Source organism: Crocodylus siamensis, chromosome 2 (assembly GCF_052110815.1).
Source record: "Crocodylus siamensis isolate JL-2025a chromosome 2, ASM5211081v1, whole genome shotgun sequence".
Lineage (NCBI taxonomy): Eukaryota > Metazoa > Chordata > Crocodylia > Crocodylidae > Crocodylus > Crocodylus siamensis.
The window spans coordinates 7,473,822-7,491,404 of record NC_143396.1 but is presented as its reverse complement, the minus strand read 5'-3'; the positions used below and the strand labels follow the sequence as shown (position 1 = coordinate 7,491,404).

The 17,583-nt window shown below is 45.3% G+C and overlaps 1 protein-coding gene across 1 annotated transcript in view; it reads right to left on the bottom strand.

Annotated features, from left to right (window-relative positions):
* The window catches only part of ATRN (attractin), a 251,188-nt gene that overhangs the window by 56,350 nt on the left and 177,255 nt on the right, over nucleotides 1–17,583 (bottom strand). The window contains exon 25 of the mRNA XM_090035106.1: nucleotides 12,934–12,995. Coding sequence (XP_089891232.1) covers nucleotides 12,934–12,995 — 62 coding nt within the window. The remainder of the gene's footprint in view (nucleotides 1–12,933; nucleotides 12,996–17,583) is intronic.

Sequence of the window (17,583 nt, the reverse complement as noted above, 5' to 3'; positions counted from 1 at the left end):
ATGAGATTGACTATAAGAACCAAGTTGACAACAGGGTTTTTCTGCTGATTTTCTGAGGGGTAAAAATACCATTTTTCTTCTTAGATCTATGAAGCCACCACCCAAACAATGAATTACGCAGCTGAGGTCGGAAAGGTTTGTCAGCTAAGGTTGCAAACACTTCCGCAGGAGAGCTGGATGTTACGGAGATACAAGCCAGAGTAGAGCCAGTCATCTGTTATCTGAGAGTTCAGCCCTTCCTTCTGATCCTCATAGACGAAATGCTCAGATGTGAGCAGCTCCCGTGGCAACCCATATTGGAAGCAAGCAGAAGAAAGCCTATCATCTCACTGCCAGCCTTGGGGGCACGTTTGGAGCGGAGGCAAGGCCGATTCAGGGTCCTGCAGGCCCTATTGTGCCAGCGTTCCTCTTGTCCTACTTCCAGACCTTGGTTAGTATTCTTCCCCACCTATCTAGTTGGGAAAATATTGCTGCTACCTAAACATCTACAAAAGCCACTCTCAAATTATCCTACTGTTAGGCAATGCCTGAACTCATTTGTCCAAGCATGCACCTGTGCATGCACACATGGCTCTGCCACCTTAGGAATGGAAAAGAGTAACAGTTGGCAGGGAGCAGCTTACCCTTATTTAAGGAAATGAAGCAACGCGGTTCAATCAGATGAGATGCTGGTAAATCTCACAAAGAGGGACAGCAAGCTTTGCAGGTGACGGATGTAAGGCGGATTCAAGAACGCATGCATCAGGGCAGAGGAGAAGACGTTGTAGCAGCTGGACTAGTTAGGGCAAGCTATTGCATGCCAACTATTCCTCTTCTCCATTTCTAAGGTGGCAGAGCTGGGTGTGCCCGTCCATGTGTGCGTGCACAGCAATAGCAGGAAGGTGGCACTGAAGAATGTTTCAGCTGTGCGGATGGGAAGAAGAGCTGTTTGTCTTAGCATGAATCTGAATGGTTTGGACACAGACTGGATGCAAGGATCTAGTGTCTAAGACAATACAAATTATAGGACTGAGCGACCGAGAAGATGGCGTTTGTTCAGGGTGATGGAGAACAGAAGGAGGAGGGAAAGATTACAGAGGTCTGTACTGGTGAGGTTGCGAAGCTGATGTCAGGGCATCCAGGAGACATCAGGAAATTGCACAGAACTTCTCATGTGGACAGGGTATAAATAGACAGCTTGGACACCCACCTGTTTGCAATGACACTGCCCAGATGAAAAGAAAACCAAGGACGGAGCCCAGCAGAAGATACTTTGAATGACATGATGGAGAAACAATTAAAAGTGAAAGGGGAGAACCTGAATTGTGACAAATGAGGCAGAGGGAGGGGCACGATTTCAAAAAGAGCACAGGTGGCTCTGGCAGCAGTGGCACACAGCTCAAGAAGGAAGATGGAAAACAGGTTTGAAGTCTGGCCTAGAAGAAGCTTCATTAGAGACTTTGGAGAGAAGCTTCAGTGCTGAGCAAGGTGAGCACGCCGGATAAACGGGGATCTAGAATGAAAGTGGAGAAAGAGGCCTCAGAAATCAAATCAGAGACAGTGACTACATTGAATTCAGATATGAAAAGGGAGACAGGGCCATAGCTGGAGATATGTTATTTTTTAAACCTGTTGGATAATAACATCTGCTTGTATTGACAGGATCCTGTGGCTGGAAGGGATGCCAGGGATGGTCAACTATAACCCCTAACACAAGTGCAGGATGTGCTATTCCAATACTATCTGAGACAGATGCTCATCCAGCATCCAGCCTCTGCTGGAAAACACCCAATGAAAGAGATGCCACAACACCCCTGGGCAGCTTGCTGTTTTCTCACTTACCTTAAGTGAAGGGAGCACTTCCTGAGATTTGATCAAAATCTGTTTTGCTGCAATTTAAATCTGTTGCCAAGTGCCCTGCCTTCGGTGACAAAGGTGGAGAATCCTCCTTCATCTTCTTTATGGCAGCCTTTCAAATATTTGAAAACTAGTATCCTGTCCCCTTCCTTAACCTCCCTTCTTCCAAATGACCCATTCTAATGCATTCAACCTGTCCTTCGATGGCTTGTATTCCAACCCTGTTGTCATCTTCATCGCTTGCCTCTGGCCTTCCTCCAGTTTCTCTCTCTTTTATAATGCAGTGTCCAAAACTAGACAATGCTTCAGATGAGAACTATCCAGTACCAAGTAGCAAGGTACATTTGCTTTGCCTTTCATACAACGCTTCTGTTAAGGCAGCCCCAAAGTGCATTTGCTTGTTTTGCGACAGTATCATGCTGTCAACCCATGATGACTTTGTCATCCATTGTAACACCCCAAAATACTGCTCACCAGTTCTACTCCTGAACCAGTACTCAGATTCAGTATTTATGCATTTGGTTTTTCTTCTTAGTGAACAGCACCTTGCATTTCCCTGTTACATTATATTTGGTTGCGACCAATCATCGTGGTGCACTGTGACCAGTCGGGTCATAGTTTTATAGTTGGTCAGGTTGGAAAGGACCTGAGCAGATCATCGAGTCCGACCCCCTGCCATGGCAGGAAAGAGTACTGGGGTCAAACGCCCCCAGCAAGGTGTTCATCCAGCCTCCTCTTAAACACCCCCAGGGTAGGAGCATGCACCACTTCTCTTGGAAGTTGGTCCCAGACCCTAGCCGCCCTGACCGTGAAGTCGCGCCTCCTGATATCTAGCCTGAATCTCCCCTCTGCCAGCTTGTGACCCTTATTCCTGGTCACTCCTGGCAGTGCTCGGGGGAACAGGGACTCCCCCAATGCCTCCTGATCCCCCCGACTAGTTTGTAACAGGCCACTAGATCCCCCTCAGCCTTCTCTTATGGAGGCTGAACAGGTTCAGGTCCCGTCGCTTCTCCTCGTAGGGCCTGCCCTGCTGACCCCTGACCATGCCAGTGGCCTCCTCTGGACCCTCTCCATGCTGTCCACATCCCTCCTGAAGTGCAGCGCCCAGATCTGGATGCAGTCCTCCAGCTGCGGCCTGAACCGTGCCGCACAGAGGGGGAGGATCGCCTCCTTGGACCTGCTCGAGATGCATCTGTGGATGCACGACAAGGTGCGGTTGGCCTTCCTGACCGCGTCCCCACACTGCCGGCCCATGTTCATCTTGGCATCAATGACGACTCCAAGATCCCTTTTTGCCTCTGCCCTGACGAGAAGGGAGTTCCCGGCTTGCAGGTATGGTGCCAGTTCTTCCTCCCCAGGTGCAGCACCTTGCACTTGTCAGTGTTGAATGCCATCCTGTTCTCGTCCACCCACCCCTGTAACCTGTCTAGGTCCGACTGTAGCCTATTCCTCCCTTCTAGCGTGCCCACGTCCCCCCACATCTTAGTGTCATCAGCAGATATGAACAGGTGCTTTTTACCCCCTCGTCCAAGTCGCTGATGAAGATGTTGAACAGTGCGGGCCCGAGGACCGAGCCCTGGGGGACCCCACTGCCCACGGGCCTCCAGGTCTAACATGACCCATCCACCACCACCCTCTGGGTGTGGCCCTCCAGCCAGTTGGCGACACGTCTGACTGTGTGGGTGTCGACACCACAGCCCCCAGTTTCTTAATGAGAACGGGGTGAGAGACAGTGTTGAAGGCCTTCCGAAAGTCCAGGAAGACGATGTCCACTGCTACCCCTGCGTCTAAGGATTTGGTGACCTGGTCGCAGAAGGCCGCCAGGTTGGTCTGACAGGACCTACCACTGATGAACCCGTGTTGGTTGCCCCTGAACATAATCTCCCCCCCGGCCCCTCGTGGACATGCGCCAGGATAGTTCTCTCAAAAAGCTTGCCCAGGATCGAGGTAAGACTAACTGGCCTATAGTTTCCCGGGTCCTCTTTCCTCCCCTTTTTGAAGGTGGGAACCACGTTGGCCCCTCTTCCAGTCCTCTGGCACCACACCAGAGCACCATAAGTGCTCGTACAGCCGTGCCAGGGGCCCCTCAAGGCTCCCTTTGGACCTATACTATTCAACATCTTCATTAATGATGCGGACATTGGTATACAAAGCGGACTGGCCAAGTTTGCCGACGACACCAAATTTCGGGGTAAAGCATCCACACCTGAGGACAGGAGGGTGATCCACGCTGACCTGGACAGGCTCAGCAAATGGGCAGACGATTGATTACCTGATGGTATTTAACACCGAAAAACGCAAGGTTCTCCACCTTGGGAAGAAAAACCTTCCGCACCCTTATAAGCTTGGCAGTGCTACACTGGCTAGCACTATGGATGAAAGGGACCTGGGGGTCGTGATTGCCCACAATATGAACATGAGCCTGCAATGTGATGCTGCGGCTAGTAAAGTGACCAAAACGCTGGCTTGCATCCATAGATGCTTCCCAACAAAATCAAAGGACATCATTCTCCTGTTGTACTCTGCCTTGGTGAGGCCGCAGCTGGAATACTGCATCCAGTTTTGCGCCCCGCAATTCAAAAAGGATGTGGAGAAGCTTGAGAGAGTCCAGAGGAGAGCCACGCACATGATCAGAGGTCAGGAAAAGAGACCTTACGATGACAGGCTGAGAGACATGAGGCTCTTCAGCCTGGAAAAGCGCAGGCTCAGGGGTGATCTGGAGGCCGCCTATAAGTTTGCCAGGGGTGACCACCAGGATCTGGGGGAATGTCTGTTCACCAGAGTGCCCCAAAGGATGACAAGGTCGAACAGTCACGAACTCCTCCACGATCGTTTTAAGCTGTTCGAGCCCCCAAGGTCTGTCCCCAAGGTCTGGAATAGACTGCCACTGGAGGCAGTTCAAGCACCTAGTCTGAACGCCTTCAAGAGACATTTGGATGCTTATCTTGCTGGGATCCTATGATTCCTGCTGACCTCTTGCCCCTGTGGCAGGGGGCTGGATTCGACGATCTTCCAAGGTCCCTTCCAGTCCTAATGCCTATGAAGACCTTCCCAAGCTCGACTGCCCAGAGGGGTAATACTGGCCCCAAGCCAACACCCCCACCTGCCCACAGTGGCCATGACTCCAGTCTACATGGCACCATGCTGCCAGGTCTAAGGACCCGTAGGGGAGCATATCTAGGCCTCTGAACCAGAGACCAGGTGCACACTCCCTCTCCTTTCTGCCTTTCTCCATATCCAGGTGGCTCCCCCAGTCAGAAAAATGGTGGTGATGGTGATGGCAGGTGGGAGGGCGGCATGGCTCCTTCCCCAGCCCCCCACGTGCCTGGGGGAGGAAGGGAAAGGGCTGCTTAGCACTAAGCATGGCAAGAGAATAATGTCCAGGGACACGTGCTTCCCTGGGATCCATACTGTTGCTGTTGTTAAGCCCCAAGTCACAGCTGTCAGAGGTGGCGTTAAGCCTAACCTGTGACTGCTCTAAAACTGTTGTAGTTTTAACACACCCATTATTCCACAGATTTAAAAAGGTTTAAGGTAACCTGTAACAGCACCCTTGGTGGTTTGGGCACTCGGAGGAGGAAAGAACTAAAGCAGAGATTCTCAGTTGGGAGTCACGGCAGCCTGGGGGGGCTGCCAGATCCTCTGAAAGGTATGGAAAGGTGTGAGGACATAAAAGAGGCATGAGAAGATAAGCAGATAAATGCAGACTCAGGACTGCCCCTGCTTGGATGATGCCCCACCCCAACTACCCAGCCCCTCTGCAAGGAGGTAAGCACTGTCATATTATATAAAGTTATGGTGGGGTGTCTCAAATCCAATGAGGGTGCCTTAAGTCTAAAAAGTCTGAGAAGCAATGAACTGGAGGGAGCAAAACATAGCTGCTATGTGTTTTGACAGTGACTGGGCAGAAGAGATTTGATCCTGCGAGGAAGAAGGATGTTTGTTTTCACATCAGTTTTTGAACTGGTTCCAGGGAGCTTTGGCTGCAACATTTCTCTTTTTTGAATCAATATTTTTGGAGTCTGACTTGCTGCCGGTATTTATGCTGCTACAAATAATGCCCAGATGGACCAAATGCTGCTGTTTCTCAGAAACAGCATTTGAGAGTGGATTAAAGAAACATTACAGTGATGGGTGTTAGAGAAATAAGTCGCTGAATAAGCAAAGAATAGTAAAGAAAACACCTACTGCAAGACCCCAGGAGATCTAAATGACTAAAGCAGAGCATATTCCTATGCATACATACAGCTCCCCCTAATGCTCATTCCTGGAAAAGTCAAATCAGTCAGTCCCATAAAGCAAAACATTCAACATCATATGTAGATCATCATTTACACAGCAATATAAATGTATATGAAGCTTTACAAAGATAAAAATGCTCTCTTTGCTTCTGATCTCTCAGTGCGTGAAATGACAAAAAATGGCTGCTCACAAAAGCAGAAGATATGCCAGGACTGGGGAAAACTGATATTAAATCTTCCAGCAATCAGCGGTGGTCTTATGGAGGAATATGTTAAAAAGGAGACAACACTTAGCAGCTAAAAAGTGGGGTTTATTTTATGTATGTGGACCAATGTCACAACTTGCCAAGCAAGCTGTGAAAAGACCGACCAATACGGCAAGAGAAAATGGGAGAAAAAGAAGATGCTCTTGAGGGTGTGGACGAAGTTGGCCGATGTGACCGCAGAGCCACTGGCCATCACCTTTGTAAATTGAGAAAGGTCCCAGACAACTGGAAAAGGGCAAAGAGTGTCCATCTTTACAGCTTCATCTAAGTCCCTGGAAAAATCATGGAGCAGTTCCTCCAGAAATCCATTTTTAAGCACCTGGAGGAAAAAAAGGTGATTAGGAACAGTCAGCATGGATTCACCAGGGGCAAGTCATGCCTGACCAACCTGATTGCCTTCTGTGATGAGGTGACTGGCTCTGTGGGCGTGGGGAGACCAGAGGACGTGGAATACCTTAATTCTAGCAAGGCTTTTGAAACAACAGTCTTCTAAGGAAGTACGGGCTGGATGAATGGACTGTACGGTGGATAGAAAATTGGTTCAAGCATCAGGTTTAGAAAGTTGTAATAAGTGGCTCAACGTCTACTTGGCAGCCAGTCTCAGGTGGAGTGCCCCAGAGGCCAGTTTTGTTCAATATTTTCATTAATGGCCCGGAAGATGGCAGAGTGCACCCTCAGCAAGTTTGCAGGTGACACCAAGCTGGGGGGAGTAGTAGATAGGCTGGAGGGTAGGGTGAGGATTCAGAGTGCAATAGGTATTTTGGAGGACTGGACTAAAAGGAATCTCATGAAGTTCAACAAGGACAAGTGCAAAGTCCTGCACTTAGGACAGAGCAATCCCATGCACTGGTGCAGGCTAGGGACTGAGTGACTGGGCAGCAGCTCTGCAGAAAAGGACCTGGGGGTGACAGGGGACAAGAAGCTGAACAGGAGCCAGCAGCATGTCCTTTGTGCCACGAAGGCTACTGGCACCCTGGGCTGCGCTGGTAGGCGCAGTGCCAGTCGATGGAGGGCAGTGATTCTTCCCCTCTATTCAGCACTGGGGAGGCCACATCTAGAGTCCTGTGTCCAGTTGTGGGCCCCCCACTGCAGAAAGGATGTGGACAAGTTGGGGAGAGTCCAGTGGAGGGCAACAAAAATGGTTGGAGGTCTGGAGGACATGACTTGTGAGGAGAGGCTGAGGGAAATGGGCTGACTGAGTCTGGAGAAGAGAAGACCGAGGGGGACTGAATAGCAGCCTTCACCTCCCTGCAGGGGGGTTGCAAAGAGGATGGAGCTGGGCTGGTCTCAGTGGGGGCAGATGGCAGGACAAGGAGCAATGGGCTCAAGCTGCAGCAAGGGAAGCTTATGCTAGATATCAGGAAAAAACCTCTTACTAGGAGGGTAGGAACGCACTGGAAGAGGTTACCCAGAGAGGTTGTGGACTCTCCATCTTCGGAGGTTTTAAAAACTGGGCTAGACAAAGCCTTGGCTGGGGTGTTGTAGTTGGGGCTGGTCCTGCTTTGAGCAGGAGGTTGGACTAGATGTGACCCCCTGAGATCCCTTCCAGCCCTCCTTGTCTGTGGTTCTGTGAAAGTAAGGGGATAGGAAGAAACAAGATCAAGAAAGGAGCTGGTATAAGACCAGAAGGGCCTGAAGGCTCTTTATAACACCTTTGTATACTGTTAGAAAGTAATTTACTATGGAAGTGGGAGTCAAGGAGAATAGATTGGGGCGGGGGGGGGAGGAGAAATGTAGACATGTCTTTAAATGCAGTGCATAAAAAAGCCTCAAGTAGCTCAAACTTTGTCTGTGGCAAAAAAAGCAGCAAGAGATGTGTAGTGGAAATTAAAATGACTTATGCCAAGAGAAAAAGGAGAAGGGAGGAAGACAGTTTCCTTGCAATTCATTTAGTTTTACAAAGGTTAACAGTGGTTAGAATATCATTTCTCCTGCCGTTCCAATTATAATGAAATATTAATGACCCAGTAACTTAGCCATTTTACTCAACCTTTATCCGCTGACATTTTCTGCAGCTTAAAATAAAAAGCGACCGCATGGAATAATAAAGTAATGTTAAGCAGAAAACTGGGACCTGATTTTCAAAGGTGCTGAACAGCCTGACTCCAACCGATGTCGACGGGAACTTTATGTTCCCAGCCACGCTGCACCACGGACCCCATAAACTATTGAAGGACCGTGGCGGTTAAATAAAAAAGGAATTAAATCTGGGACTTGAGCAGAGTTCATCCACTGGGGAGCACTAGCTCACACCATCCTCCATGGATTTCATGTTGTACTGTCCTCCCAGCTCCCCACCAACATGTGATGTTGCTCAGGAAGCTTTATGACTCTGGAGTTCACCATGTTCTTACATAAGCTGAGCAGACCCAAGCTCTGCAAGGTAAGTGTCCTCCTGTATCCCAGGGACCACAGAAACATCCAAGGATTTTTGTTTCTTACCATGCATCTTTGTCCTGCAGTCACAGACAGGGAGCTATGAGACTCTGAGCACACACTGACATACCACAAAACACAGCGTGGATGTTAAACATGTGTTACCTTACCCTTAAAGATTGAGTGCAGAGACTAAGCAAACGTTTGAAACACTGCCTTATTGGGACAGACTTCAAAAGATATTAAAAGACAGAGTAATAAAGTTTGTTACATTCCCACTAGAGTTTTAACGCCAGGCCTCCTAACAGGCATATGAAAATGATGAAACTAAAAAACACAGAAAAAAAAATTCATAACATTGCTTAATTAAAAGCGAGTTTTTGGCAGCGGTTGCAGAACGCAGTCAACACATGCTTGACAACATGCAGAAGAGAAAGCCCCTTTTCTGAAGGGCTTGAAATCTAAGCAAGGTAGACATGGGAAGCAGGATGCATTTGAAAGCCCAGATTTTTTTTGTTGACATTATTAACTGAATTTATGATTGGTACGGTAGGAGTACCCAGTGGGCCAAGCCAGGCCTGGGCTCCTGTATTCTTGGCCCTGAGCCAAGCATCAATTCCTGCCATGATGAGCCTATCCAGCAACAGAGAAGGCAGGGGAGAAAGCAGGCCTCGTGTCTTGTCACAGACCACGAAGAGGTTGGCAGGATTGGACCAATCCCCCCCCAGACAAACAAACAAACAAACAAAAAAGGAGGGTGACTCAGGGACCTAGAAAAAGCTATGAAAATAGCTGTGCACAAAACAGACAGCCTGGCTTCCACTGGTAGCAGACCAAAGGGGCAATAGGATGAGATACAGATTGAGGTAAAATGATATTCAAGTGATGGCAGGAATACAGCCTATTATGTTCAAGAAGAAATAAACTCCCTAGAAATCCTGAAGGGTTAAAAGAAAAAAGGCTAATTTCAGTGGCAATCAAAGGAGAGGTACTAAACAAGAATGGCAACTTGAAGTTTGCTGTCTGTCCATCCTGCTTCCCCGCCGGCTTTAAATCAACTTCTAAAAATGACTTGCAGTTCAAAGGCAAGAAAAAGTTTTACTGATTTCTTCAGACTTCAAGGCAAAAAAGAGATTTTTTTTTTCCCTGCAAAGTCAGAGCTGAAGTTTTCAGGTCAATCCTAATTTGCGAAACAAACAAGGACCTAAAAATAGCATTTATTTATAGTGGAACCTGGCCCCAGCCTTAAGCATGGAGCCGTGACTCGCGTTCCCTCCTAGCACCTCAAACAGGCCTCGGTGTAGCTCATCTTCAAACAGCCAATGTGACTCCTACTATTTTAATACAGCATGTTATTTAGCTTCTTGCAATGACTGTAAAATACAATGTTGTGCAAGGAGGTCAGCAGTCACCTCCGTGCTGGAAGTAGAGAATTTTTAATGGTGGTTGAAAAACATTTATAAACAGCACTGTTTTGAATGCAGATGTGCTTATTCCCTTGGCACGGTGAATTATGATGATATGCAACAGCATTACAATATGTTCAGTTTTCAGAAGACAGAGAGAAAAATATTCCTGCAACTCCCCCCCCTCCAAGTCATCTAACTCCTTTACTTTTTTATTTTAATTCTATTTCTTGCCAGTATTTAAGCACAAAAAAGCAGAGGTGAAAAGGACTTCATACATTCATATATGCTCGGGTCAGAAGGGACCTCAAAAAATCATCGAGTCTGACCCCCTGCCTGGGCAGGAAAGAGTGCTGGGGTGAGATGACCCCAGCCAGATGTCTACTTCATCTAGTTGAACCCTGTGCTGAAGGCAGGGTCACCTGTCTACTCCATCCTAGACAAGTGTTTGTCTAATGTCCTTACAAATTGTGGGAAAAGCCCCCCCACACAACTATCAGGTGTAAATCAAAAGCACCCATTAACTTGCCACAGGTAAAACAGGGGGAACAAGGGCACTATCAATATCCTGCCATTGCAAGGACAAGAATCAGCTGTTAAAATACACCCAAGAGATCAAAGAGTTTAAAAGACCCAAGAGCCTTTTTTCAAAGACTTTTTTTAAAAGACTGTTTCTGTGACTATATGACAGCATCTGAAGAATACCACCACTGTACTATGTGTGCCCAAAAGCAGAAAAAGACCTTTTTTTTTGCAATTTTTTTTAAATTGGTCTAATAAAAGGCATCATCTCTGAACCAAGAGTGCTAGAGGTTTGCACTTTTTTGTCTCGGACCAACATGGCTAACAAATACACCCCTGACCACTTTACTACATCATCTGGCCTGGAGATCCCGAACTCTGCTCTGCAGACCACTGATGGTCTGCTAAGCACTGGCTGGTACTGGTATTCTGCAGAAAGCCAGCAGACGAGTTGTACAAAACAGCTTAAAGAACTAAAGTTCATTAAGAAACAACCAATGATCCAGATCTTTCCTGAGAATTATTTTTCTATAGAAGCAATTGCAGTTATATAGATAGGATAGATGCCTTATCATCAAGTTTAGGGGCAGAACACCAGTTGACTTCAACAGGCCCAAGAAGTTACCCCCAGTCAATGTAAATGACAGCAAATGGATCATAGAGTCCGCCAGGCGCTGAATTTCAGATGTAGTCCACAATGCGAAAAAAAATAGTGGCAAATCTGATACCAAACATCTTCAAGAAATGCCCCTTCAGAGCTATTTTACTAGCTATTTTGCCACTAAGCTGGTTTGAATAATCATACAAGACACTCTCTGTTGCCTGCTTACTCGCTTGTAAAATGGGTATAACACATACTTAACCTTTTCAGGGAGTTGTGAGCCTTGGCAATCATAAAGCACCTGGAGACCTTGCAAGTAAAAGTATGCCATTATCATGGCTGTGAACTATTAATATTTCCCACCACAGAGAGTCAACAAGTCAGTTTACATCACTCTTGTTAGGAACACATGGAAGGAGGAAGGGGAAACCTTTATTATATTCCAAATTGCTTCTGCCGATTCCACTCTTAAGGCGTTATGAATGTATTTAATACGAAGAACTGCCCAATTCACTGTGGGAGAAAAGTAGTTCGGTAGCAATCGAGATCCATTGTGCCTAGATCCTAGAGAGAATTACCATGTTTGCTTGAATCCAAGATAACCCTGAATTTAAGACCACTCCCCAGTAATTAGACTCTGTACATGGAAAATTTATAAATAGGTGTAATTTTCCACGTCAAGAATGGGGGGGGGGGGAATATCTCAAAATAGAATTCCCCATGCTGCTGGAGCAGGGAAAGAAGTGGCAAGGGGACAGGCAGGAAAGGGGCTAATAGTGGGGGAAGCAGCGAGGGGGCAAGCAGTAAGGGGGAAGTAGTAGGGGTGGGTCAAGGAGTTTGACCCCTGCCCCCTTAACACCTTGCCTCCTGCTGCCTGCCCCCTGGCATCTGTCTCTTCCCCTCAGCCTCAGGCCCTCCCACCCCCTTCCCCATCTCTGCTCCCACCACAGGCTTGGCTTCACCCCCCCGCATCACCCTACCCAACTTACCCTTGCCCCAGCTCTAATCCAGCCTGGAGAGTGGGGGAAGACAGGGGGCCTTTGGCTGTTGGGGGGGAGGGTTGAAGAGAGGCAGGGGGTGGAGGCTATGCGGGAACAGGAAGCCGTTGCAGCTCTGGCCTCAACTGAGTCGGGGCTGGAGCTGGAACAACCGCTTGCCCCGCTACTGCCTAGCACTCGATTCCAAGATGAGGTGCTTTTTTCTCCCCAATATATTAGGGGGGGAGGGGAGGGGGGAGAGGGACCTTCATCTTGGAATTGAGTAAATATGATATGTATGCACTTAAATTGGAACAGAGACATGCTTAAAAAGGTTAAACCAAAGTGTTCAGGTTTTTCAAGTAGGCCCATGCTTAACGTCCCAGGATCAGCATTTTAGCTTACATCTTATAGCTGACAACATTTGAACACCCACAGTTTTTCTGGTCATATTTTACTGGTGTGGCATACACATAGAACTGGTCTAAAAGGCAACTTTTTCATTACACAAACACCCAACATGCCTTTGCACAAATACATGTGCATGCACACATGCACGAACCCACACACGGGTGCAATGGTAGACATCAGCGCCAATGTACAGCTGATTTCTCTAATTTACTTTCCAAATTAAAAAAATGTAAACGTTAACATAAAATTCTCTATTTGCTAGAGTACAACTATTTAATCTCCTTAAATGAAAAATACCTGAAAAAGGTCACAAAGAACTGTACCAGGTCCATAAAGTTGCTGTGCTGTGAGAAAGCAATCTGCAAAAGAAAAACAAAATAGTTTCCCATTACTTTAGTGGCAGTGAATTTATATTTGGAACCATCCTTCCACACTGTTGCTGGAATCAAAAAATTACAAATATATACTGCTTTCTTTTCCTCAATTAACATGTTTGTATCATGTTTTTTTGATCATTTCAAACATGTACTGAACTATTCTGGAGACTAGAAAACAGACTATGACCTCAGATTAAGGTATGAGTAATTCATCCAACATTTTTTTTAACCAAAACAAACACTTTGCCTCCTCCGGTTTTATTCCAGGAATAGATCATTTTCATAAATAAGGCAGAGGATATGCTAACCATCTCTGGAGAGGGAAAAAAATCCAGAATAATTGCGATTACTATGAAAAACTGCAAGCAAAGAGCTAAAGCAGAATACTTGAACTTGCTGCAGACGTATTACTTCAGCGAAGTGCCATAAAAACAGAAAGTCCCAAAAGCAAACAGAATCACATGCCCTTATTCAAAAAATACTTTCACATTAAGATCTTCGAGTAAGTGACTTACGCCCAGAGCAGCAAAAAGGCATGAAATACAGAAGATAATAGATACTGTAAAAACAACTATGGCATTCATCTTAACTCACTTTCCTGCACTCCACTCAAACTGAAAAGAAAAGTGGAAAACAACCCAATTTTTTTTGGACAAAACACAGAGGGAAAAAGAGAACAGGAAACTGGGAAGTGGTGGGAGGCAAAGGAGAGATTACAGAGAGACTGGTTAGAAACAACAAAGCACTGGGAAAGCACGCCAACAGAAAGGCAACTTCTACTGTATTAGGAGTTACAAGTTCTTTCCAGGTACCTCCTATTTCCTCTGACCACCAACCTCAGCACCAGACCAGGAATTTAACTCTTTCGTGAAAAACTCTGAACTTGTTTCAACACTGAACTGAAACCTGCAGTTTATACAGAAAAGCCTTTCAGCTGCAGGGCTTCTGGCATGTGTCCATCTTCCTGTTAAACCACACATACAGTAACGGCAAGATCAAGTTTTCACTTTTTGCCAGTATCACTCATTTCAAATGCTCAGAAAAGGAGTTCACAATCCCTCCCACCTCTGAACACGTTGGCCGTTTGTACACGCAACCTTTTCTGCCCTTTCCTTCTCCCATTATGTTTGCTTTAAATATCTACTGAATCATACCCAATACAACAGAAGGCCAAAGATCCAGGTTTACAAATACAATTAAATGCTCTTAACGGGAAACATCTTTGGAGTAGACAATAGCATCCTTTTTGCTGTACTGGTAGTTTGTCCGAACAGTTCTCAAAGCTGCATCTTGTATGCTTGCGTATCGTCTGCATGTAAGAGGAAGATTCGGCAAGGCACCATCGTAATTCTTTTTTGCTCTTTACATCTCATTTTTCACTTAGTTTCAGAGCACTAGCCAAGAGTTTGAGCTTTCCAGTTAATAAGGAAAAGAAAGGGGTTGTGTAGTATAAAAGAGTAATAATAATAATAATAAAAAAAGCCCAGGATAGTTTCCGCACTTCACGTTGCAAATGCTTTGTGCTGTTGACTTGACCCAATCTCCAAACTTATCAACTGACGAGAACTTTACTTAATTAAAACCTAATTTCTTCAAATACAGTCTATGACTATGGTTTAATTAATTTTAACTCTATGGAAGTCTTGAAGTGTCTGCATTATGCCATTATTAAAGCCATTTAGGATAAAGAAACGTCTGACACATGCTAAATTCCTTAAAGGATCTGGGTTTTCAATTAATTTTCAGCCAAATCAATTAAAAGATTTACTTTTACATCCTAGGAAAATTATTTCTGTACTGAAGCATTAAGTGCTGTAATCTTTGGGATGGGATATTTTATTTTTCATACACAAGGGGTTGAAGCCCTGTTTCCTGCTGTGAAGTCTCCATCCTTGGAGGTTTTCAAGACTGGGCGAGACAAAGCCTTTGCCGGGATGACTTGTTGCGGCTGGTCCTGCTTTGAGCAGGGGGTTGGACTAGATGTGACCTCCTGAGGTACGCTCCCAACACTCACTTTCTATGATTCAATGTTTAAAGTACAAAACAGGACTCAACCTGAGCTCTGGAACCATGGCCAGGCCTGTAAAAGCAGGATGGCCTTATGGGACAATGTGAAACCCAAGACACAAGTGCCTTTACCCCCGATGCAGGCAGGGGTGGGGGCAGGACAGTGGGGTGCAGCTCTGGTATTAATATTCAGGCTCTTTAATGACCCATTGTTCTTTACTGCATTTGTGTTAACAACCATCTCCCCTTTTTAATGGTCATTCCACAAATCAAGGTAACCTATTAGGGCAATTTTGCTGTCTGCTAGGGCTTCCTATTCCATGCCACTCACTTTCATTTTTACTGATCGGCCTCTCAGATCCAGGACGGTCCCAGCCCAACCAGGACATATGGTCACCCTAGGTATAAGAAAGGTCCTTCACAAAACTACTTGGCACCCTGTATGCCTAGAAAATACCTTTGTGCCATCAAATCACTAAAAGCAATGAAACCAGAAAATTCCCTGCACAACTTCAGTATTACAGAGTTAGCATCGGCGTTTACATGCAGTACAGATAGTTGAAAGCAAGCATGCATGCCCACAGTATTTTCTATGTGCAAATATTCCTAATGACTTGTTTTTGCTCTACAAGTTTTCTGCCCACTCTTCTTTTTTTTAAAAGATCAGTTTTGATTAGCATAATAAGGTTAACAAAAGTATTTGTTCGGCCTGGTATTTAGCTCAGGCAGTGCCTGCTTTTTTCTGCCCAGAGCAGAGGAAGGGGACTTTGTGCCTAAAAGGTTTTGTAATCTCACCCCAACTAGGATGTTCTTCCAATAAGAAAAAAAGAAAGATATCAAACTGATCACACTCCTTGCATTTTCCTTGAATTTGCACAGCTCTTACTCTATTACTGTAGTGTTTTGAACCACCATATGATTTGCAGCATCTCACAAGACCGACTGCCCCACAGGTGAAAGCCAAAAAGTCTGATTTACTGAACTGCGAATACGTGCCGAAGAGTTTAGCTTTGTTTTAATATTTGATTACAGCAGGATATGGTAACATAAGATTGAAAGTGATGAGCAATTACCCCTACTAGTAAAATCAGAACAGAAATTAAAAGTGGCTTTGAAACGATTAAGTGAGCATCTGAAGAGAACATGAAGAAAATCAGGGCGTGACAACAGAGTCTCTCTCTGGAAAGGCGATTCTGAACTCAACAGATGCTTCTGTAATTAAGTTACTGTTTGCATTTCCAACTTCCAAATTGTTTTTAAGTTTAGCTGTCACAGCGTCTTTCATAGCTTTTGACTGATACCAATTTTACCAAACCAAGTGGCGTGGTACTTTAATTTGGTGCTGACTTAATTTGGTTAGCTTACCAAAAGAGGAGAGCACGGGAATAAATTGAGCAGAATATCCTTTGGTGAATACTGGGTCAGTTTTTTCTCCATCAGTTCACTTTTTTACACTGCAAATAGTTCAGCTGAACTTTGTAAACGCTATCATGGCTGTATTTGTTTAATTTGCTTACATTCTTATTTTGAGCAATGCAAGTTATATTATATACGTTCATCAAAAGTGCTGGAGTCAGCAGTTCAGCTAAGCAATATGAAATTTAACAATTTCATGAAAAACCATGCTCAGAGTAATTTGCTAATTAAGTGAAACAGAATATGAAACATTTAAGTAATGCTCTTCTATACTTTTGATGAATACAATTACCCACAAATCATTGTGAGACAATTAATGCAGGATACGTTGGAAGAGAAATTATATTTTATCTCATTACAAACTAATCGCTGTTTGATGTTACAGGCAATAGGGAAGGGAATATGTATTAATTACTCACATTAATAATTCTTTTGGAACTTCCTAGCATGCAAATATATTTAAGAGGTCTGTAATGCTGAAGTTTTTAACAAATTTAATTTTAATGGGCTGTATCGCATTTTTTGGCGTTTCGAGCCCTACGCATTCATCCATAGCACAGGAATCCTATTGTTTTCTTCAACTTTATCTCCTCCAGTAACAACAAACATGCCAAATGCCTGTCTTTGTGCATCTCGAGAGCCATCCTTCCCATAGTCTGCTCCGATTCCGGATGAAAGCAAATGAGGCTAGCCATGGTATTTTGCACAAGAGGCCCTTTTAAAGAAGCATCTATAAATGGAAAGAGTTAACATATTCAAGCAGAATAACTGAACTGGAGCACACACGCTGACAGGACACAGCGTGCTTGAGTTTCTTATGCTGGAGGAAACCATTTGAATTTGCAAAGAAAAAGCCTGTCTTCTAGAACTGCCACCCCACGTGTTAATTGTGAGAGCGCTCCATGCTGCCCGCTCTATAACCGGATAGGACGACACAGTGTTTTAGGGGGAAAAAAAGGAAAACCCAAGTCCAAGCAGCAGCTTCAGCCTGCACTGCTTTTCATTTAACCACCAGCCAAATGCCCAAACCGAGAAACAAGCAAAGAGGCAGCACGTAAGACGGAAAAGTCGGAAGCTCCGAGTGTTTTAAAACTACAGGAAGCATCCAAATGGCCAAATAAGCTGCATATGACATTTATGTACATCC